General features: G+C 40.4%; 1 protein-coding gene across 1 annotated transcript; it reads right to left on the reverse strand.

Annotated features, from left to right (window-relative positions):
- Window positions 1-17,876: 17,876 nt before the first annotated feature.
- LOC137943615 (protein disulfide-isomerase-like) lies at window positions 17,877-22,084 on the reverse strand. Its single transcript, XM_068789073.1, has 4 exons — window positions 21,608-22,084; window positions 20,739-21,030; window positions 19,724-20,643; window positions 17,877-17,888 (listed from the first exon to the last, which is right to left on the reverse strand). Exons 1-4 carry the CDS (start codon window positions 22,082-22,084, stop codon window positions 17,877-17,879), a joined length of 1,701 nt encoding a protein of 566 aa, XP_068645174.1.
- Window positions 22,085-25,261: the final 3,177 nt, after the last annotated feature.

Consider the following 25,261-nt stretch of genomic DNA (forward strand, 5'->3'; position numbering starts at 1 on the left):
TTGGGATAGTACAATCCCATGTCTGGACTGTAATACTTCAATACCCAGAAAATATTTATGTAGTCCAAGATCTTTTGTCTTGAATTCTACACATATTTTTTCTTTGGTTTCCTAGATGCCCTCGGAATCACTTCCAGTTATAACAATGTCAACAACATATACTACCAAAATTACCTTGTCTTTAGGTGTGTCTTTAATAAGTACGGAGTGATCTACCGAACATCTGTGAAATCCAACCCGTATGAGAGCTTGACTATATTTTTCAAACCATGCTCGAGGAGACTCTTTTCAAACCATAAAGGGATTTCTTCAATCGACATACCAACTCCCCCTCAACCACATAACTAGGTGGTTGATGCATATAAATTTCTTCCCTGATATCCCTATTAAGAAAGGCAATTTTCACATCAAGCTAATATACTTGTCATGAAGAATTAGCCGCAAGAGATAATAAGATATGTACTGTTACGGTCCCGAGTCATGGATCGAGTAACACAGTGTGGGATTTGTGAATCCAGCACTGGTACTGAGTTGCTGGACTCGGTATGAGTGTAAAAAAAAAATCTTCCTTGCTGGTTTTCTCTCACGTGGACAAGACTTGATGGATACAATATCTTGTTTGCTAAATATATGAAGTTAAGCCATCAATATTGACCAGAAATAAGTAAGGAGAATACCTTTCTTTCTTCTCACGGAAATCAGGTTTCCTCCCTTGATTTGGTTGTGGCAAGGTAAGCTATGTACACCTAGCTTGTAGCAAGCCTTGGCCCACGTGCATGAATGATTATCCTCTCTTTCCTTGCTGGCTCCAAGCGTAGGAACAGAAATTAATCTCCTTCACGTGAATGACCAGAAAACTCTCTACTTGCTGCTCGTCAAGAGGGTTAGACCCCTTGATGGTGGCTGACGTTGATGAAGAGGGAGAACCTTCTCTTTGGGCTTGGAAAAGGGGCAGGAAGCTCCTTTTCTTAGTATGGATGATGGAGGATGAATTTGGGTGAAGATGGATGGCAATGGGGGTGAAGGATAGGTTGGATTTTTGGAGTAAACCCTAAACTCGAGATCAAGAGGTGATCTCAACCTGTTTAGACTAGGTTATTCTAAAATCTCAAAACTTACCTATTTCATTCATACCTATCCCTTAAATAGGGAGTTTTAGGGTTAGGGTTACAATAATTCCTCATAATGCCCTTACATATAAAGTAATTAGAAATAACTCCTACTTAAAACAATATAAGAAATAAATCCTACTTAAAACAATATAAGAAATAAATCCAACTCAAAGAAATATAAGAATTAAATCCTATTGAGTGAGTTGTTGTTGTCTTCTTCGTTGTGTGACTTGGTGTGCTATTGAGTCCACGACACGTACCGAATTCATTTTGGCCACCGGAGAGAATGTTTCCTCATAACCAACTCCATAACACTGTGTATAGCCTTTAGCAATGAGGCAAGCCTTAAGTCGAGCAATGAACCCATCCGAATTGTGTTTCACTGTAAAAACCCACTTGCAACTGACAGGTGTCTTACTTGATGGAAGAGGAACTAGATCCCATGTATGATTTTTATATAGTGCCTGCATTTCTTCGTCCATTGCCGCCTTCCACCATGGATTTTTAGAGCCTCTTGGTAGGACTGGGACTGATATGGAGTAAATAGATTAAAGAAATTGACAACATAAAGGGGATAAACGATGGTGAGACACAAAATTAGATATGGGGTGAGAAGTAGAGGGCCTAGTGCAAGTTCTAGGTTCTTTCCGCAAGGCAATGGGACAAGTATCATGTTCTGGACCAAAAACAACAGGAGAAGATGGACTTACCTCAGTGGGATCCATAAACTCAGCAAGTGTGGTGTCAGCCAGTGTGTTTGGGGGTTGAGCAGTTTCCATAGCATGGGGCACAACCGATCAAGGAGAATTTGGTATTGAAGATAAACCAGGAGGAGCATTGTCAGAATAGTATGGAGAGTCTTCAAAAAAAGTGACATCCCTGGACATAACTAAACGTTGAAGAGTAGGATTGTACCAAACATAGCCATTTTTTGTGCAAGAGTATCCTAAAAAGATACACTTGATAGATTTGGGAACAAGTTTACTGTGTTGTGGAGAGGTAATATGAACAAAACATTGACACCCAAAGACTTTCAATTGAAGTAGAAAAGGATCATCATGTGGCAACAATAACAAGTATGGGGATTTATTACCTAGAACTGAAGAGGGTAGCCTATTTATAAGAAAACATGCAATAAGGATGGCATACGACTAATAAAAGTATGGAACTTTCATGGTATATAGTAAATTGCGAGCTACATCAAGAAGATGACGATTCTTCCATTCTGCTACACCATTTTGTTGAAGAGTGTAGGCACACACTATTTGATGGATAATGCCATTTTCTTGACACAAGGAGTCAAGGTCTCAGAAAGTATATTCTTTAGCATTATCAGACCGAAGTACTTTAATTTTCTGACCAAGCTGAGTGAGTACTATAGCATGAAAAGATTTAAATATGGATGGTATTTCAGAACCTTCCTTAAAGAGAAATAACCAAGTGGTACGAGTAAAATCATCAATAAATGTAATAAAATACTTGACTAGGGAAATATTTGATACACTCAAAGGTCCCCATACATCTATATGAATCAATGAAAAAGAAGTAATACTTTTAAGTTCTGGATGAGGTGAGTATGTAGTCCTTTGGTGTTTGCTCAGTTGACAGGCTTCACAATTTAACTCTGACTTTTCTTTAAGAGTAGGAAAAAGACGATGAAGACATTGTGCGGATGGATGTCCCAACCGGTTGTGCCATAGACTTGCCTCAGTTTCACTGGTTGAAACAATATTTATTTTAGGCACATCTAGGTAGTAGAGCCCCCCTTGTTAACGGCCTCTACCAATCAGCTGCTTCGTTATAAGATCCTGAAAAACAAAAGAAGTGGGTGAGAAGGTGATGGAGAAATTAAAATATTTTGTGAGCTAACTAACAGATAAAAGATTCAAGGGAAAAGTAGGAACAAACAAAATATCTGTGAGTGGAAGTGATGGTGTAACAGAAGTGGATCCTTTCCCTAGAACTTTTGTTTGAGAACAGTCAGCTATGGTAACAGATTTATGTAAGAGACAAGGAGAAACTGAGTGTAGTAGATTTTTGTTACCTGAGTCAATTATCCAAGATTAAGAAGAAGCATATAGCATACCTGAAGTGGTAGTGGCAGCAGCATTTGAGGAGGAACTTGGAGCATAACCCATCAATGTTTTCATTTTTTGGACTAAGTCATACTCATCATCGGTAAGAGTTTTCTTTTATATCGATGTTGTAGCCTGGTCCTCCTTTGTATCACTTACTAAGGCTTGATTCGTCTTTGTCCATTCTGGATTGCCATGGACTTTATAACATGTCTCTATAGTGTGGCCATATCTCCCACAATAGGTGTATTCCTTGGTATAGCACTTATCTATGGTGTGGCCATATCTCCCACACCTAGTGCATTCCATGCCATCTGTTCTAACATAACCATTTCTTCCACCTCTTCCTTGTCCTCCTCTATAATTTCTGCCACGGCCATGGCCGTGGTTGAATGATAATCCCCTATTCTCGGAGTACATAGCGGATGATACTTCAGTAGTAGAAGAAGAAGTATCTGGAATACGGAGCAATGTGGCACATACATCATCAAAAGTGGGAATGGCAGAAACACTAAGAAGTTGACTTTTTAGCAACTTCAAGATACAATTTAGTGTTTTTAAGGCATATGGCAGTGACTAAGAATTCTTTTGTTTGTCTTGGAGAGAGACATCTGTGGAGGTAGGCTGAGCTATTTTCCATTCTTAAAGAAGGCCTTTAAAGCGAGCCAAATATTTATGGATATTTTCTCCTTGTTTAGTAGTAACCATTCTTTGGTGGATATCATATGGCCTGTGTAAGTTGTCGGAGCTAGAATATAGCTTAGCACATGTCTCCCAAATTTGTTTAGTTGTGTCAAGATGAATAACATTGTTGAAGACATGTTCCACCATGTTGTTTTTAAGCCAACTAATAACTAGTGTATAAATTTTTAACCACTTGTTATAAAAAATATCCTCTTCATCAATAGGTGGTCCACGGTTGGTGAGGTGACCAAGGAGGTCTTTTATTATAAGAAACCAGCAAATTGATGCGGACCAGCTCATGAAACTTGATACCCCTCGCAAGGGTATAGTAGTAATTCCTAGTGTATCACTCTTGTGACTCATGTTTTCTTCAGCCATAATAGGCAATTCAATTAAAAAAATTCTCCAATCAAATATTAATAAAAAAATCCAAGTAGAATTCTTTAACCAACTCGGTTAATGGAGAGGCTTAGCATAAAGCTAAGTAATCATATTTCTAAAATTCAATGAATAATCACTCATAATAGGCTCAACACCAATCTTCTTTGTCATGGAATCTTGTTCCCATAGAATTATAACTCTTCATGCATAAATCTCAACATAAACCGGTCTCGATCAAAATAAATTCCAAACCGACAAAAACTACCTTGGTAACTTCATCTAATCCAAGATGCATATATTTCCATAATATCATAAGGTGAAGACAGTCATAAAACATCTCTAAACCATATTATAATATCCAAAAATCAGTAGCTTTCTATGAGCAGCTTTGATCATACCTTCTTAAAACATTCCTTTAACGTGGGGATCCTAAATTTAGGACCCCATTACTGATATCTTGAGCAAGGTGAGAGAGGGAAAAAGAAAAAGAAAGAGAGAGAGAGCTCTCTGGTAGAGAGAAGAAGAAGAAAAGATAAGAAAGAGTTTAGGCAAGAGAAGAACTCTTCACGAGAGAGAAGGGAGAACTACTTCCTTTGATGATTTTATTCCGAGTACAAGGTCCTCTATTTATAGTAGAGGAAAGTGATAGATTCCATATACAATTAAACTTCATTCTCCTAATGACATTCCAACTCTAACTCTTAAAGATAAGCCTATCATGATAAAATAACTCAACATAAATAGAAGTCTAACATACCTCAAACTCTAACTCTGCTATAAGGACGTGACCATAGGCTGAAGGTGCCATCTCGTGGTTTATCTTTGTGGGTCCCACTTGATCTTCCAGCTCGTGGTATCATTGTGGGTCCCACTTGATCTTGCTTCTTATCTTCCAACTCATGTCAGCTTGTGTGATGACTCCTCTTGGCTTCTCACGTCCTCATGGTGGGTCCCACCAGTTCGTGCAACCATGGTGGATCCCACATTGTAACTGATACGAACCACGTCAACCAATGACGAAACCCGATACCAAATCTGGTAATTGTCCCCAAGACCTTTCAAGTTTGATGGAAAACCGTGACCCGTTGCTTAGCAAAGCAAGAACCGATGAAGACACCACAAACAGGGATGGAAATCCGTTTGATAAGTCGATTGAACGCCACAAGGAAAAAACCCTGATAAGTTCAAAAAGTTCCTTCAAGAACTCAAGAAGAATGACTCTCAATTATGAATAAAATCAAAGGTTTTCAAATCTGTTTATAAGTCCTCCATTTATAATGGAGGACATGGTAGAATCTATGTAAAATAAATCCATTCCCCTAATTACATTCAATTAAAGAAAAACTTAAGGTAACTTGATGTTAATAGAAGCCTAATATAATTTCAACGTGATCTTCTAGGATATGTTGCCAACTTGTGGATATCCTTGTGGATTCCACGAGATCTTCTAAGATAAGTTGCCAACCCGTGGATATCCTTGTGGATTCCATGAGATCTTCTAACCACCTGCCCTTCTAGGATAATTTGACAACGCATGGATATCCTTGTGGATCCCATGAGATCTTCTAACCACCAGCTTGTGCCACCATGGTCGGTCCCACATTGTAGTAGAGTACATTTAGCCCACGTTCTCATGGTGGGTCTGTTATGGTCCTAGGGTTAAGTACCTATATCTTCTGCTCCTTACAGGCCGGTCTTTTGGGTAGTATTGGCTAGGTGCTTAACATTTGGTATCAGAGCTAGCGTTGCGTCTCGACTTCGAATCCCGGCACCCCCAAGGCGGATGCGGGTGGTCACGCGCCTGGACTGACCCGGGTTCGACCCGGCTCCGGTTGCTCTGTTGTGGTAGCCTCCGCGGTCGTCAGCTCGGGGAAGGGCGTGGTACTGTTATGGTCCTGGGGTTAAGTACCTATGTCTTCCGCTCCTTACAGGCCGGTCTTTTGGGTAGTATTGGCTAGGTGCTTAACAGGGTCCCACTAGCTTGTGCCTCCATGGTGGGTCCCACAATATAACAGAGTAAAACCAACTTTTGTTCGCATCATTCACCCCCTCTTGAGAAGGATTTGTCCTCAAATCCTCACCAGGGTCGACTTTACTCAATTGTTGCAACCTCACTTGATCCTCGTATACTTGTTTTGGTGTCATCAGAACTTGAGTGATTGTCCACTAATTGTGCATGAATGAGTACATGTTGGTGAAGTCGTCATGCTGCACACGTCTGTCAAATTGCCATGGTCTTCCTAAGAGGAGATGTCCAGCTTGCATTGGTACCACTTCGCACAATACATCATATTCATATTTACCTATTCGAAACAGTACCACAACCTTGTCTTTCACGTGGCAATGAGTGTGAAAGATATTCTCCCGTTGTACTTCTGCTTCCACTTCTTTAGCTGGCAAACTTAAGGCACGTCGTGCAACTAGTCGAAGCATCTCACCATTATCTTCTCCAAACTCCTCAATTCTAATCGGGGCGTCCTCCAATGGTGGCATGTCATCTTGATCAACTTCGTCTTCGGAACCAATTTCACCATTTTCCTGGATCATCATAACTTTCTTGTTTGGACATTGTCTAGTTATGTGTCCTCTCCCCTAACAGTGAAACATTTAATCTCACTAGAATGAGTCGAAATAGGGGTTGATTTACCTTGAGAATCCATGGTAGTGGTGACTGTTTTGGGCTCGCGGCCTTGATGGTGGACGGACTTTCTTCTTTTAGTGGGTAGTTTGACCTCCAAGGGGCTGCACTCGAATTCTCTGGTCTTGGCCGTGTACCACCCCTCTTGAGTTGCCTCTCAACTTTGATTGCCATATGCACTAAATCCTCCAAATCCACGTAATGGTGTATCTCGATTGTGTTAGCAATCTCTCAGTTTAAACCATTCAAAAATCTTGCCATTGTCGCCTCTCGATCCTCCTTCACATAGGCTCTAATCATAGCCATCTCCATCTCTTTATAATAATCATTATCGCTTCGGTTACCTTGATGGAGACATTGCAGCTTGAGGTATAGATCCCGGTAGTAATGACTTGACACATATCGTCGTCGCATCACTTTCTTCATCTCATCCCAATTTTCAATAGGACATTCTCCATTTTGCCTCCTATTGATGCACAACCGGTCCCACCACACAATAACATAATCAGTAATTTCAATTGCAGCGAGTTTTACCTTCTTGAATTCGGAGTAGTCGTGACAATCGAAAACCCACTCCATCTTCTTTTACCACTCGAGATATGCATCAAGATCACTTCTTCCTTGAAACGCAGGAATTTTCATCTTGATACTTCCCAAGTTGTTATCTACCCAGTTCCTAGCTTCTCTATCCCGGTCATATCTCCTATGGCTGGCCATTGACATACAATCAAACTCCTTGAAATCGTTAAATTCACCTATATCCTCAACTGACGCCTGACAGGATAGTGATTATCCTGCAGACGATTCCACCGGTAATCTACGAGAAAATTTGCAAGAGGTCGCCCTAAAAACACAGAGAAACCTCTCTGATTTTTTTTCTCAATACTTCAATCAATAATAATCCTCCCTGTTCACAGAACAGAGATTTAACAAAGCTCAATGCCCTTGACAAGCCCGGGCTGCAGATCAAAAAAATAAACAAACCCAAACCCTCAAAAATCTAGTCCAACCTGGGTTCAGGAAAAAGGTCCGACTACGGATCTGACTAAAGATCTAACTACGAATCCGACTACTTACCCATTTTACGCTGATCGGTCAACTTGAGGTATTTCAAAGCCAACAACGTGCTATCTGACAATTCAGCATCATCTGACTTGGCTTCTCCTGCATCAATCGTGTTGAGTTGGAAAGAACTCGCCCCCGAGTTCGCAATAGCTTCATCGGAATCCATAAAACAAGGACTCAACTGTTTGACATTAAAGACATCGGAAATCCTCAAATGACTGGGGAGGCGCAATCTGTAGGCGTTATCATTGAGCCACTGCAGGACCTCACAGGGGCCAATCTTCCACGCCTTAAGTTTAGTATATTCGCCAACAGGAAAACAAACACGAAGTAAAACTGCCCAAACAAAATCACCAATATCAAAAACTACCTGAGGACGACGACTGTCGGCCTTAACCTTGTTCTTGGCAGTACTCTCGTGAATGGCCAGCTTCGCCTGCTCAAGCGGCAGTCCAGGAGGAAGATCCTCCTCGATGTCTCCACGCTCTATCTCTACTAAAAACCTGGACTGTGAAAGCAGGTTAGTAGTACCGTCTATTGGAGTAGGAGTGGGTCTTTCCCGATGAGGTCCCAACACAATCTTCTGCCCCTTGATGCTAAGGGAATAGGTATTCTTCCACCCATCATGAATAACACTGTGATCATATTGCCAAGGGCGGCCAAACAAGACATGACAAGCATCCATAGAGACAACATCACACCAAGCATTATCAAAATATTTCATGCCGATGGAAAAAGATACGAGGCATCGCCTATCGACTGTTACCTCATTGCCTTTAGTCAGCCATGCCAACTTGTAAGATTTGGGATGACAATCTGTCTTCAACTGTAATTTCTAGACAGTGTCTTCTGACACAACATTCTCACAACTACCACTTTCAATGATCAGCTTGCAAACTGTATCTACGACTATGCAGGTCGTGTGGAAAATATTGGTTCGCAGCCAATCATCCCCTGAATTCCCCTTGGGAGTCAACAGACTCTTACGAACAACCAGAGTTTCATGGCCATCACCATACAACACATCTCCATCCTCATCATCATCATACACAGGCTCACCAATTTGCTCATTTTTATCTACCACGTCTTCCTCAATCAAAAGATTTTTGCCCTTCTAACTAGCAGGTTTCCTACACTTAGTGGCCTTATGGCCCTGCTCACCACATCGGAAACATCTAATACGTGAGTTAGACGTACCTAGTGTAGGCTGCTGGGAAGGAATGGATTCTGGAGGACGATCTGGTGGGCTGCTTTCATCGCTTTTGATCATGGGCCTCCTGTTCTACTGTTTTTCCGCAGCCAATGCACGCTGGTATGCTTTAGAAACGGTCTACAGCGAGGGCAGACTGAAGACATCCTATAGGGGAAGTCGTAACCCCCCCCCCCCCCCCCCCCCCCCCCCCAAATACCATGCTACCATCTGCTCTTCCATCTCAAATAAATCATTCCTGGCGATCAACTGATAGAACTCCTCCGTGTAATCATCCCTGATCTCGGGCCTTGCCTCAACAAATGAAGTCGCTAAAACAAGGTTTGAGTGTAGCTGAAAGGAAGGAAGTGACCCTTCATCTTCTTCTTCATCTTCTCCCAATCAATGATCTTCGCCTTGCCCTGTTGGTCTCATGATCGCTTCAATTGCTCTCATCATTCAGATGCTCTGCCCTTGAGTTTGATGGCAACCAGTTTCACCTTGACACGATCTGGGACTTCCTTATACTCAAAGATACGCTCTATTTCATGCAACCAGTCGACGAATCCTTCGGCCTGTAACGTACCAAAAAACTCGGGTAGAGTCACTCTAAAACCGAGGTCTACAGGTCGATCCCCTTGACCGTGGTGCTCCCTAAATCAAGCATGATTGCAATATGGGTTTGCGAACCTGACATCGGAATCGTGATCTTCCATCTCACGATCACCGAAATCTTGTGCCGTTACATGCTGGGTTAACTCCGCAACTTGCCTCTGTAAATCTTCAAGCATCACAGCCAGAACATTACGACTATGACCACGACCACCAGCCATGGAAACTGGAAAAATTTCACCCCTAGAAGGCGTTGCAGATGCGTCGTGCGTCAATCTCGCCGCCCCTAGAAACGAGAGTGCCCCAAAGCGAATGTTTAGAAAAAATGGGATTTCCCCAAATCGAAACCTCTTCTGAAGCTGAAAAATTCAAAAAATTTGGCAAATGTTTCGATGCTGACGCTGACGAAATTGACAAAATTCCTCGGCTCTGGAAAATGTCTTGACGCTGACAGAAAATTTCTCCCAAAATCGGGATTTAGAAGCCCCTTTTTTCCGAAATTCAGCCCTCTTCGGTGGCCCTCTCCGGCCGTCGTCGTCTCCTGCAACCCGAGGTGCTCCTTTCTCGCGCGAGGTTCTCCTCTCTCAGATGAACCCCTGTTGCGGCACTACAAAACCTTTGTTTCGACGCCCCTGTGTTCGATAAGTCCCGAACTCATTCTGTTTAGCCAACTCCGTCGATGACAGTTTCAGCCACGACGATGGCAACGACAATTCCAACAGTGATGGCATCGATCTCGAGCCCTCTCCCTGCCAAATCCCTATCTTCCAGCAACAGTCACGAATAGCTGCTCTGTTCGATCGAGTCCCGAGTTCTTCCTATAACAGCGTATAATGGTAGCTCCGGTGATGGCAATGGCGACGACGTCGTCTTTGTCGACCCTTCTAACTGCTTCTCATTGCAGCTTATCTGGCGAGACCTAGCTTCATCCCCAGTCTAAAACTCTGATACAAACTGACACCGAACAGGATAGTGATTATCCTGTAGACGATTCCACCGGAAATTTACAGGGAAAATTTACAAGAGGTCGCCCTAAAAACACAGAGAAACCTCTTTGATTTTTGATTCTCAATACTTTAATCAATAATAATCCTCCCTGTTCACAGAACAGAGATTTAACAAAGTTCAACACCCCGACAAGCCCGGGTTGCAACTCAAAAAAATAAACAAACCCAAACCCTAAAAAATCTAGTCCAACCCGGGTTCAAGACCGACTACGAATCCGATTACTTACCCGCTTTACACTGATTGGTCAACTTGAGGTATTTCAAAGCCAACAACGTGCTATCTGACATATCAGCATCAATTGCTCGGCTTTTCCTGCATCATCAACTTCCCTTCGGTACAACTTGTTCCTCCTTGGAATATTCGAAACAAATGATGGTTCCACCCGTTGTGCTCCATTTTCTGCCCTATCCAACCTCCCATGTATATCTTTTAACTCTTCCCTCATCATCCTTCTCATCTCCCCCATAAATGCTTGTATTTGCATATTTGGAACACCGGATGATGGGATCTCTTGATCATGCGACATGATTAAAATCTGCAAATAATGTTAGAATAATATGCAAAAGAGAATGGGTCTATCACTTTTGTTTTTTTTTTGCTTTTACCTGAGTTGACTCACTGAGTTGAGCCAGTCCAAGTTGGCCTGGGTTGACTCGGTTCAGTTGGCTCGGTCTGCCGTGAGACTCAGCTCACTGCGCTGATTAAATTTTTCTAGCTTAGGAAAAATTTTAATCGGCAACCTTCTTCCTTCTGCCGATCCTGAACAGTGCGGCATTGGTAAGTTCGAGAAATCTGTCCAGATCCGATCTTCAACGTTTTTTGTCCTCACGGCACCGAACAGAGCGTTCTTCGTCTTCCTGACGGCATCGATACGGTCTTCGTCTTCCTCACGCACCGAAGAGAGCGGTCTTCATCTTCCCCATGACACTGAGACCAGAGACAACACCCCAATAGTTTTCCGAGGATAAAGGAACGTCAGACTTGCTTCCCGAAAGCTCGGTGATAATCCGACGGGCTCAGAGGCCATCGTCTTCGTCAGCGCAATTTTTTTTTCCGTCGTCTTCTTCAACAACAGCGTTGAGAAGGCTTCTCCTTCTTCGACAACGACACGAACAGAGACTCAAAAAAATTCCTCCTCCTCTTTCGTAAGCCTCAACAGCAATGTTTCTCTGTCTTTTTTTTTTCGACAACGACACCAAACAATATCTTCCTTCTTCGGCGATGGCAAGAACAGAGACGCAATTTTTCTTCTTTTCTTCTCGGCAACGACTAGCTACAGACGTTCTTTTTTATTATTCTCGGCGACATCTAAATCAGACTTTCATATCCTTTTTTTTCTATTTTTTTCAGAATTTCTTGTTTTTTCTCGTCCTTCTCGGCAATAGATAAATCAATAGTTCTTTTTTTTTTGGAACTTTTTTTATGTTGGCAGAAAAAATTGTCAAGGAATAAAAATAAACAAAACAAAAAGGATAGGCCAACCTATTAAACCAAAGCTCTGATAACAACTGATACGAACCACATCAACCCGTGACAAAACCCGATACCAAATCTGGTAATCATCCCCAAAACCTTTCAAGTTTTATGGAAAACCGTGACCCGTTGCTTAGCAAAGAAAGAATCAGTGAAGACGCCACAAACGGGGATGGAAATCCCTTTGATAAGTCGATTGAACGCCACAAGGAAAAAACCCTGATAAGTTCAAAAAGTTCCTTCAAGAACTCGAGAAGAATAACTCTCAATTATGAATAAAATCAAAGGTTTTCAAATCCATGTACAAGTCCTCTATTTATAATGGAGGACGTGGTAGAATCTATGTAGAATAAATCCCTTCCCCTAATTACATTCAATTAAAGAAAAACTTAAGGAGCCGAATATAATTTCAACGTGATCTTCTAGGATATGTTGCCAACTTGTGGGTATCCTTGTGGATTCCACGAGATCTTCTAAGATAAGTTGCCAACCCGTGGATATCCATGTGGATTCCACGAGATCTTCTAACTGTTAGAATTATAGTTTCAAATATATTATTTATGAAATAAAATTACCATGATTTATAGGCATGGGGTCCACTTCTAGATGCTTTTTCATTGGTTGTTCAGTACATGGAATAATGGCCAACACATCCCCCTGTAGAGGTAGATTAATTGGGTGTATTGACTTAGTGTACAGATCCCTTGGGAATAAGGAGATATATCTCTCTTGAGGGATATATCTCTCCTTAGAGGATGTATCTCTCCTAAGGGGATGTATCTTTATGAATAGTCATTAGTGCCACACCCTTTGGAAATCTATAAATTCCTCCATGGTCTTACAAGTGAGGTTAAGGCTATTTTCACACCCAGTTTGGCTGAACGGGAGCAAGTTTATCACTTGTAAATGAATTATCAAAGGTTATCTTGTGCACTTCAAGTTCTATTTATATTCTTCAAGATGAAAGGTATGCTCTCTTTATTCTTCTTATTTCAATTCTATGATATATATATGGCTCACATGATAAGAAGAATTATGGAGGATTTAATATCTATTTCTATGATGTTTATTTTATTATTATTAGACATCAAGTCTAACAAATACAAGTGGATAATGCCTCTAATGGTATCATAGAGATAGATTCTAATTTTTATATTTTTTCCATATTTGTTTTTGAATTTTTTGGCTATTTATTTGTGAATGGAAATAAGCTAGTTTAGGCTTATTGTGTTCTGGCGCCGTAGGCGGGCCTGCTGGTGCGGGCCTGCCAATGCGCGGGCCATTGTGTGCGGGCATGCCAATGCGGGGGCTGCTGTGCGCGAGTCTGCTGGTGCGGACTGTTGTGCGCAAGCCTGCCAATGTGCGGGCTACTGTTTTGGCATGCCTGTTAACACGCGGGCTTGTACGGTCCAAGTCTGTAATGACCCAGGACCATGAACCAAACTGGATTTTGCTAATATAATGAGCCAGAATGTGTTTTAAGAGTTTTTTTTACCTAGAATTTTATTTTTAATGGAATTTCCATGTTATTTGGAATTAATTTGGCTATTTGATATCCAAGACTATGGGTATGAAGATTTATATGTTGATATTTTATAAATAGTTCATATCTAATTGGTTTAGTTGTTGGATAATTATTTATTTGCTATAATTTCTTCAAGTATTTATAATTTGTCTTATTGCATGCCTTGTTATATATTTATGTATTTTATGTGAAAATTAATTTAATTATATAATTTGCAAAATCCCCAAAGGGTAACACGAGTTGTATAATTAGATTAGTATATTCTAAATTAATTCATATGAATCCCCAAAGGGTAAGTATGAATTAATTTATTTGTTTGTTTGTTTGTTTGTGATATTGTTGTTTGTTTATTATGTGTGGAATGATTTGCCTAGTAACTCTCATGAATCCCCAAAGGGTAAGTGGGAGTACTAGATGGCTGAGATGATTGTATAATTATGTATGTTCTCCAAAATATTGAGATATTTTCTGGATGACAGGAAAATCCAGTAGTGGACATAATTTTGCTGAGTCCCTAAAGAAAAATGTACTTGATGAGACTAATTATGTGAACTGGTCACAACGGGTTAACTTAATGCTACGAGGCTATAGGTTTGATAAGATTATCAAAGTGGATACACCTCCTCAAAGACCTTCCCGAATAAACTACCCCGATAATCTGAAATAGTATAAGAAGGACCTTAGAAAATTCAAGGAATGGGATAATGCTAATGAAATTTCTAGGTCACATATTCTTGGGGCTCTAAGTGAGACTCTCTTGATGACTTATTTTCATGTCCCCACTACAAAAGAGATTCTTGACCAGATTGAGGCTAAATATGGTAAAAAATCGTCTACTCACGTCAATAACTTATGGTAAAAGTTCACTCGTGCCAAATGCGCAGAAAATGTTGATGTGAGAAAACATGTAGATGACATGCTTACCATGACAAATGAGTTACAATATCATGGTAGACCAATGGATGAAGAAACTAAAGTGGTCACCATTATCAACTCTTTACCCAAATCTCTCAAATATATTCAAGATCTTTATTCTTTGTCCAAGACAAAGTGGACTATATTTGATTTGGTAAATATGATTGACCACTAGTCCAATAGACTCAATCCAAGTATTGAGTTAGATAAACCTTCACCTAGCGCTAAAGTAGTTTTGAAGCCAAAGAAGAAGAATTTTAAGAAGAAGAGAAAGAACTTTCGATTTCAAAACTTCCAGGACAAAAAGGTCAATCAACAAAGGGTTGAAGTACATGCAAATCAACATGGTTGCTTCTTCTGTAATAAGCCAAGACATATAAAGAAGTATTGTAGGGCTTGACAGCGGCTAGCCAATACACCCAAAAGACCGATCTATTAGGTGCGGAAAGGTACCGCCTACAAGAGTGGACGAAACCACTCTAACACCCACCCCGTTCATTCTTGACTGCCTCTCATGGGATTCGAAAGTGGGACATGGCGTGCCCAGCTTTGATACCATGATAGCGGCTAGTCAATACACCCAAAAAATCGATTTGTTAGGTGTGGAAAGCTACCGCTTACAAGAGTGGACGGAACCACTCTGACTGGGCTTTGAAAACCATGCAAGAAGGGCAACTGGAGAACACTAGTGAGTCCTTATCTCTTGAAACTTATACTATTTATATCAAGCCTTTTAGTTGGTGGGCTGATTTTGGTGCAACTGTTCAGGTATCGAATGAGTTGAAGGGCTTCAAGGAGCTAAGAAAGATTGAGGACAAAACAAGCTTTATTTACATGGAAAATGATGAAAAGGCCATTGTGGAAGGCGTGGGAACTTACCGGATAAAGCTTGTTGATAACAAGTTTTTTTTATTTAGAAGATTGTCATTATGCTCCTTCTATGAGAAGAAGTCTATTATCTGTATCTTGTCTTGAGAAACTTGGATTTACATTTTACTTTGGAAGTGGAAAGCTTCTTATGTTACAAAATGATAAAGTAATTTTGAGAGGTTTTCAAAATTCTTGTCTATATCAATTGCAACTTAGTGGAAATATGGTGTTCAATGTTTCTACTTCTTCGGATATTAAAGAAAATAAATTGTATTTTTGGTATTTACGACTAGGGCATATAAGAAGGATAGAATTACAAGACTTGTGACACAAGGATTATTGAAAAATCTTTCACATAATAATTTTCCTATTTGTGAGTGTTGTATATATGGGAAAATGACGAAGATACCCTTTCCATCCAAAGGCTGAAGAAGTTCTCATGTTTTGGATATTATTCATTCTGATATATGTGGACCTATGAATGTGAATACTCGTAATGGTCATTCGTATTTTATCACATTTATAGATGATTGCTCAAGATATGGAAGAGTATATTTACTTCATAGAAAAAATTAGGCCTTAGATTATTTCAAAACCTTCAAATTGGAGGTAGAAAATGCCACAGGAAGGAAGATCAAAACATTGAACACCGACAGAGGTGGAGAGTATTGTTCGGAGTTATTCTCTGACTTTTGCAAGTCAAATAGGATTATCCATATGTTTAGCATGCCTTATACACCTGAACAGAACGGTACTGCTGAAAGGAGAAATCGAACCATACTAGAGATGATAAGATCTATGATGGCACTTGCAAATTTGCCAATATCCTTTTGGGGTGAAGCACTATTGACAACTAGCTATATCTCAAACAGAGTGCCTTCAAAGTTAGTTGAGAAAACACCTTATAAGGTATGGTCAGGCAAAACTCCTAGTCTTAACCATTTTAAAGTATGGGGATGTCTTGCTCATGTTTTAAAACTTGATCCTAATGAAAAATTGAAGGCTAAGACTCGCAGATGTTTATTCGTTGGGTACTTTGAACATTCGAAAGGATATAGGTTATATGATCCTAAGGAGAAAGTGATTATTGAAAGTAGACATGTAAAATTCATTGAGGATATATTTGATTGTGATGAAGATTCAGGTACGAAGTCTCACTTGGAAGAATATGTTGAAATGTCTTCTTATGAATCTCCTTCTAATATAGAGAATTCCACCCAAATGGATATCCGAAGAGGGACTAGAGAAAGAAAACCTAGTCAACTCCTATCATCTTCAGAATTTTATACCTATGCTTGAGAAACTTATGAAAGAACAAGGTTGAATGAAGATGTTACTAATCCTGACACTTACGAGGAAGCACTCCTTGATGTGGATTCTGACAAGTGGAAGTTGGCAATGGAAGAAGAGATGGACTTTATGTATAAAAATGAAGTTTGGAAACTTGTTGATCCTCCTGCATCGGTTTAGCCCATTAAGTGCAAGTGGATTTTTACAAGGAAGAGAAATGTTAAAGGTAAAGTTGAAAGATTCAAAGCTCGTCTTGTTGCCAAGGGTTTTACTCAACAATACGGGATTGATTATGATGAAACATTCTCTCCTGTTGCACGAATACAGTCTATTCGAGCTCTCCTGACATTGGTTGCATATTATGACTATGAGTTGTTTCAAATGGATGTTAAAACCGCTTTTCTAAATGGAAATTTGGATGAGGAGATTTATATGAAAAAACCACATGGATTTGTTAGGCCTGGAACTGAAGCAAAGGTGTGTAAGTTGGACAAGTCTATTTACAGTTTGAAGCAAGCCTCAAGACTATGGAATATCAAGTTCAATGAAGCAATTACAGCGTATGGTTTTAGTCAGAATCCAGAAGATCATTGTGTTTATATCAAAATAGTGGGAGATCGCATTACCTTTCTTACTTTATACGTAGATGATATTTTATTAGCCGGGAATGATATTCAGTTACTCCAAGGTAAAAAGATATGGTTGTTTCAGACATTTGATATAAAAAAACTTTGGGGAAGCTTCTTATATTCTTGGCATTAAAATTCTATGGGATAAAGCTTTGCGAAAATTGAGTTTGTCTCAAGAGAAGTATATCATCAGTCTTCTGGATCGGTTTCACATGTCCAACTGTATACAAGGTAAAGTACCTTATGATAGCACTAAAAAGATGAGTCTGGTAGATTATCCTTCTCACCACAAAGATAAGTTGGACCAATCTAAGTATCTATATTCTTCTGCTGTGGGGAGTTTTATGTATGCTCTTATATGTACAAAACCTGATCTTGCTTATGCTGTTGGGGTTCTTAGTCGGATTTTTTCACATGTCCAACTGTATACAAGGTAAAGTACCTTATGATAGCACTAAAAAGATGAGTCAGGTGGATTGTCCTTCTCACCTCAAAGATAAGTTGGACGAATCTAAGTATCCATATTCTTCTACTGTGGGGAGTTTTATGTATGCTCTTATATGTACAAAACCTGATCTTGCTTATGTTGTTGGGGTTCTTAGTCGATTTTAGGCTAATCCAGGTTTCACTCACTGGGAAGGGGTTATATGGGTAATGTGCTATCTAAAACAAACAAAGTCATATGCTTTTACTTATCAAGCGGACAAGTTGGAATTGATTGGTTATTCTGACTCCAATTATCAAGGATGTATTGATACCCGCAAGTCTACTTCTGGTTTTATCTTTATGTTTGGGGGAGGTGCCATTTCTTGGAAAAGCAAGAAGCAAGACTATATCACACAATCAACCATGGAGGCAGAGTATGTGGCTATTAACTTAGCTATAAGGGAGGTTGTCTATCTTTGCAAATTCTTGCGAAGTCTTCTAGTGGTAGACTGTGTGGAGCGACCTATTCCTCTCTTTTGTGATAACGCATCTGCTATTGCTATCACGAAAGATTTGAAGTGTCACTCCAAGGCTAAACATATCGAAGGGAAATACCACTACATACGAGACGTGCTGAGGAAGAAGGAAGTTGTTATTTATAAGATATCTTCTCCGGACAACTTAGCTGATCCACTAACCAAGTGTCTTCCCATGACTAGTTTCAATTTCCATGTGGGCAGCATGAGACCAAGTGGGAGAACATTGTTTTTTATGCATTGTGGTCTCACTGATTTGTCATACTATGTCATGACGTTGTAATTTATATTCCATGTAATGACCATTTTGAAAGAATGATTTTAAAAGAATGCATATGGTTTTGTGTGATAATATGAGTACTCAATGTATGCCTTGAGATTTAGCTTCCCTATTAGGTATGCACTTGTACGTGTATATGTGAGGGTCTCAATAGGGAATGACGGTTGAGTCTCTAAATTGTCCAGGCCAATGGGACTGCATAGGCATAGTTTCCTTTACGGCTAATACTCATGCTGATAGATCTTTACCCTAAGCTCCTCAGGTACTGAGTATGCTATGGACAGTGAGATGTCTTGATGTCCAGCTTTTTCATTAGGTATATACTTGTATGTATATACGGAAGGGTCTCAATAGGAAGGTAAGGTTGGATGTTTAAATTATCCAGGCCTATGGTACTGATTAGGCACAATTACCTTAGTAGCTAATACTCGAACTGGTACAGAGTTTTACCCTGAGTTCAGGTCCGAGTATGCTATGAATGGAGACCGCTGACTGGCAAATTTGACGAGTATGGATTTGGTTTATTCCTCAGCCTATATCTAAGATATATATTGTGTAGGCCGGGGTTAACTACACATGTATATTAAAGTGTTTAAGGTAATGCATATGGTCATGGTGTTACAGTCCCGGATCTGACACAAAGATTCGTTGTTGACGTTCCGGTTCGGCCATGGGGAATTATAGAAAGACATGGTGGAATTGTAGGGAGACATGGAGAATGAAGATCAAGCCAAAAGGAAGCTTGAAAACCCTAGAGCTCGTTGAGAAGAAATCTATGCCTGTTTACACTAGATTTGACCTAATTCTCAATGTTTGTCTTTCTCATTACTCTTACCCCTTAAATAGGGTTCACCCTGTTAGGGTTTAATATAAAATATTACAAAAATACCTCTATATATAAAATATTCCCAAAAATACCCTTGTGGCCTAAACTGAAATAAAATAAGTAAATTAAAGAAAAACAATAAAATAATAATGTTATTGTGTTCATAACATTACACCCCCCTGGAAGAACGAGCTTGTCCTCAAGCTCGAAAGTAGGGTCTGTGGCAGCATCTTGTTCTACAACCAGATCTCTATTCGTCTGAATGAAATCAAAAATATCTTCCACTGATCTGTTCCCCCCGTATTGTGATATTTTGCCACTGGAGGACAAGAAGTACAAAGTAGGGTAGCCCTTCACACCAAAGGAACCAGTTGGGATATCATTTGCAGTGACATCAATTTTGGCACTAACAACATCCTTGTCATTTTGAAAGGAGACAACCACTTCATCCAGTATAGGTAGTAGTTTCTGGAAATGCCCACACCATGGTGCAGAAAACTCCAACAAAACATTGTGTCCAGAGTTTAGAACCATCTCTTGGAGGCTAGCAGCAACAACAACCTGGACTGATGCACTTTTAAATTCTGGAATAGGCGCTGATTTGCTGAATGGCTCAAGTTTACCTTCCGTGTATGCTTTCAACCAAGAAGCAATGTGGTTAGACTCCAACTTTGCTTTGAGGAATTTTTGGCCCTCTTCTTGTTGTATGATAATGAGAGGCACTTGGGCCTCCTTAAAGCCAAAATACTGGAAGTCACCTTGGGCTGCTGCAACATCACCTAAAAGAAAGCCTATGCCATCACCTTCAGTTAAAGCTGGGAAGTTTTCATAGTCCGCACCTGTGAAGTCAGGAAACATCCCAACAATAGTTATCATTACCTCATCCATGATGTCACGAGCATGTTCTGTAGATTTAATTTCAGTGGTTGCAGGGCCCACTTGTTTCTTGAGATATGCTATAATCCCATCAGAATTTCTAGGACCTTTGGAATCATCAATAGTCTTCCCTCCATTGCGCAGAATCTTAAGTGTGGGAAAACCCTTCACATCATACAGACGTGCAAGCTCTTTGTTTTTCTCTTCATTGGCATCAACCTTAGCGAGAGCAACTGGAGGTCATGGCTGCTCAATACAGATGCAGCTTTCTCATACTCAGGAGCAAGAATCTTACAATGGTCCCCATTGGTAAAGTTGCACGGCCTACCCATTTCACCGCCTGAAATGTGCTTGTAGTGTGCGAAGTCCTCATATACAGTAAAAGTGACCTCCACAGGACCATTGACATAACCCTCAGCCATGAGGTCTGCAGGAGCTGAACTGATTCTGTAGGCCTCAACACTGTAGTGCTTAGACTCTTGCCAGAGCATGTCCTTCACAGTACACCTCCTTGCACACTTAGGGGTGGAATACACGGGTTCACAACCCGGATGTCCACAACCAATGTCATCAAAATAAGGGTCACTCTCTTCGGTAACAACTCTATTCTGAACAAAGTACTGTCATGCACGATAAGGATAGCCCCCATCACAACCATATCCACACCTCAAAACCACAGCATGCTAATGCATCGTTCACAGATAGGGAAATGCTCACCGTAAGATGGACGCAACATCAATCTGAGAGCGATTCTACGGCACCAAATGCCCAACAATAGCCACAGTGTCCCTGAGCATCAATCATATACTCCTCAAATTTTGCAGCAAAATTTGAGCAGAATCTCCCTTGCTATCATGGCAGTAAACCGTCCCTCCAATTCCATCTCCCTTGCTGAATTCATCTTCTGATGGTTCCAAGGGAGTGAATGGTTATTCTGGAGCAAGACAATTCCTTCCCTAGCAGCCTTAGCAGTAAGCTCGATATGATCTATGGGGCAAACATCCTCTTTCCCAAGTGAATTGTAACCATCAGGGCTTCCATCAAAGAAAACAAGCCTCATTAGAACAACATAGAGATTTCTCAAGGCCTTGTCCACTTCTGTTTCCCGGACTCTGCCATTTTGGACAGCAAGGAAGGCGTAGTTGGTGTAATAAACGCCACAATCCAGAACCAAACCAGCTTCTAAGGTTTGTGTACTGCATCTTTTGGTTCATCATTCAGCCAGTTGTGACCATGGTGCATGACTTCAAGTGAATCACAATCGGCAACAATGTATCCATGAAGAGCCCATTCTCCTCTAACGGTTGCAGATAAGAGCCTGTTATTAGCACAAGAGGGAACACCATTGATGTGATTATAAGAACACATAACACCACTAACATCTCCATCCTTCACACATATTTCCAATGGATCCTTGAATGTCTCTTGCAAGGCCTGGGTTGTTACCCTGGCATCTCCCTTCACTCCCATCTCCCTTGCTGAGTTCTTCAGAGCCTTCCCAAAATCCCCCTCCTTGTCATCAGTGTTTTGTTCATGAAGGTCCTCAACGGTAAGAGCAACAGACAATTCATCCATGAAATTAATCACAAGGTTGCTAATTGAATGATGGACAAGAACACTACTACTGGTATCAGCAAGAGAAGAAGAAAATGACATCCACAGTTTTTTTGCCATCGTTCCCGGCATCCCTAGAAAATTTCCCTCTCGAAATTCATACACACCAGTTGTAAGTTTGCCAAGACGATGCCGGATGTGTTTCTCTGCTTCCCGGAACAGAAAGCAAAAAATTCGAAATAGAAGTTCGTGGCCGAATAGCATACAGGGGATCCAGAAAATTAAACCCCACAGCTGCAATTCGAAGATTCACATCCACATAGGTACTGTGCTCGTCTACAGAAAAACAAAGCCCCTCAAAAAAAAAAAAAAAATCTGAGACACTTAACCCCCCCCCCCCCCCCCCCCCTATACACACACACACACACAATTTGGAACAAGCGTTTGCTCTGTTATGCCGAGAGGTGGATTGCGAGTGGGAGGTGGTGGCCGGAAGTCAAATCCCACAGGAGTTGTGTCCGACAGAGCCTCCTCTGTGTCCGGTGGCGAAGGGCAGCCCTTTGGGGCTTCGCCTCTTGGTTATTTTCCGAGACCGAGGGCTCTCGGAAACACCTCCTTGTCGGACGAATCGTTTCTGCTGGCGGTGAGGAGGGGTTTGTTGAGGATGAACCCAAATCAAACCTTACCAAAGGGTTTGTGGTCGCATACCCCTCCGATTTCTGATTTCCAGGGTCCTTCTTGGAGATTTTTGAGGCCCCCATAGTCGGATTTGAGGTCGCACCAGTATCATCGGCCATAGACGACGTTTTGAAAAAAAACCCTACCGAATGCCCTAAATCTTGGTCCTCGCTGTGCGGCTTTGGGTCTCCCTGCGGGGAAATTTTGAAAATTTCTGAGCATGGCCTTTATGCTTGTCTAAAACAACGTCTGCCTCTTCTGCAGGGACATCGGCCGGTAAAAAAGACAAAATCTTTGAATTTTCTGGCGATTGGCCGTTATGCCCGTCCGAGATAGCGTATGCTACCTCTTGTGCGCATATTTCATGGTCGGATATTTGAGGTCGTGTGACCTTTTCTGCAGGAGCCAGTTGCTTCATCGCAAGAAAATTTTTCACATAGGCTCCACGCCATTCTCGTATTTTTTTCTCTTCAATGCCGATCCGCCGCATTTCTCTGATTTTTCTATGCATCGCAATCCATTCTTCTAGGGATATTTTTCTGTGCATCACCATCCACTCTTCTGGGGAATAACCTATTGTGTTCCAGCTCTGATACCAGTTGTTACGATCCCGGATCTAACACAATGATTCGTTGTTGACGTTCCGGTTCGACCATTGGGAATTATAGAAAGACATGGTGGAATTGTAGGGAGACATGGAGAATGAAGATCATGCAAAAGGAAGCTTGAAAACCCTAGAGCTCTTTGAGGAGAACTCTAAGCTTGTTTACACTAGATTTAACCTAATTCTCAATGTTTGTCTTTCTCATTACTCTTACCCCTTAAATAGGGTTCACCCTGTTAGGGTTTAATATAAAATATTACAAAAATACCCCTATAAATAAAATATTTCCAAAAATACCCATGTGGCCTAAACTGAAATAAAATAAAGTAAATTAAAGAAAATAATAAAATAATAATATTATTGTGTTCATAACACATGGTATGGTTTTATGTGTCAAGATTGATTTTTCATGTTTTTTCGAAAATCAGAATTTGAAATGGATTTGAAACTAAGTGGGAGTTTTTTGGAATTATGGTTTCAAATATATTATTTATGAAATAAAATTACCATGATTTATAGGCGTGGGGGCCTACATCTAGATGCGTTGTCATTGGATGTTCAATACAGGGAATAATGGCCACCACATCCCCCTATAGAGGTAGATTAATTGGGTGCATTGACTTAGTGGACACATCCCTTGCAAATAAGAAGATGTATCTCTCCTTAGAGGATGTATCTCTCCTAAGGGAATGTATCCTTATGAATAGTCATTAGTGCCACACCCTTTGGAAATCTATAAATTCCTCCATGGTCTTACAAGTGAGGCTAAGGCTATTTGCGCACCCAGTCTGGCTGAATGGGAGCAAGCTTATCACTTGTAAACGAATTATCAAAGGTTATCTTGTGCACTTCAAGTTCTATTTATATTCTTCAAGATGAAAGGTATGCTCTATTTATTCTTCTTGTTTCAATTCTATGATATATATATGGCTCTCATGATAAGAAGAATTATGGAGGATTTAATATCTATTTCTATGATGTTTATTTTATTATTATTAGATATTAAGTCTAACACTAATCACCTGCCCTTCTAGGATAAGTTGTCAACTCGTGGATATCCTTGTGGGTCCCACGAGATCTTCTAACCACCAACTTGTGCCACCATGGTTGGTCCCACATTGTAGTAGAGTAAATTTAGCCCACGTCCTTATGGTGGGTCCCACAATATAACAAAGTTAAACCAACCTTTGTTCTCATCAGTAACATCTCTCTCTCTCTCTCTCTCTCTCTCTCTCTCTCTTTCTCTCTCTCTAGTCTAGGCAAAAAAGAATTCTTTAGGTAGTTTGATCCAAGAGATTTTTTAGAATGAGTTGCTTGCTTCTTTTTCATATGGGTCGCTTGGTTGGTCAGACATATATTTTGGTAGAATTTTCTTTGTAGTTTTTTGAGTTGCAAGGCATTCTTAGTACACGTTATTAGTGACCTAAGTATTTGTTAATATCAAAATTATCTCAAAAGTGATTTTAAGAGCAATAGGCACCAACTCAATAAAGGCATAGAATGATCAAAAGAAATCTCCAGTAGGGGTGCCAAATCATTGGAGAGTCTAGAAGCCTTCAAGAGATGGCTTAACACCCAAGATCGCGAACATCCAGCTCTTAGTACCAAATAAGAAGCAAAGTAGAAGTAGCATTATTTCTCATTCTATACATTGTTAAGTTCTTGGAGCTTTTATTCATTCAATAAAAAATACAATTCTTCTTATGGGCACAAGCCTTCTTTCACTTGTCAATAAGTGAGTCTGCCTTCTTTCACTTCTCCATGCCCATTCTCCCTCTCTTCTGTCGACCCAACTTTTCTCTCTGGCTCTATCTAGAAGCCAACCTCTTGGATTCGTAACATGATGTTTACTAATATTAGGAACCACATTTTGAGGTTAGACAAGATGAGGAATATGAATATGGTTGATTAGTTTAGTTTTTATTGTTTTCATGAAATCACCATTTTTTGTGCTTTGTGATTTAAGAAAAATTGCTTCAAGAAGGCGTTCCATCTTTTGACAAGACTTTCTTTAT

The sequence above is a fragment of the Aristolochia californica genome, unplaced genomic scaffold, assembly GCF_029961685.1.
Source record: "Aristolochia californica isolate CCGP_79_NKW_82.1479 unplaced genomic scaffold, dmAriCali1.0.hap1 SCAF_11, whole genome shotgun sequence".
NCBI classification, from domain to species: Eukaryota; Viridiplantae; Streptophyta; class Magnoliopsida; order Piperales; family Aristolochiaceae; genus Aristolochia; species Aristolochia californica.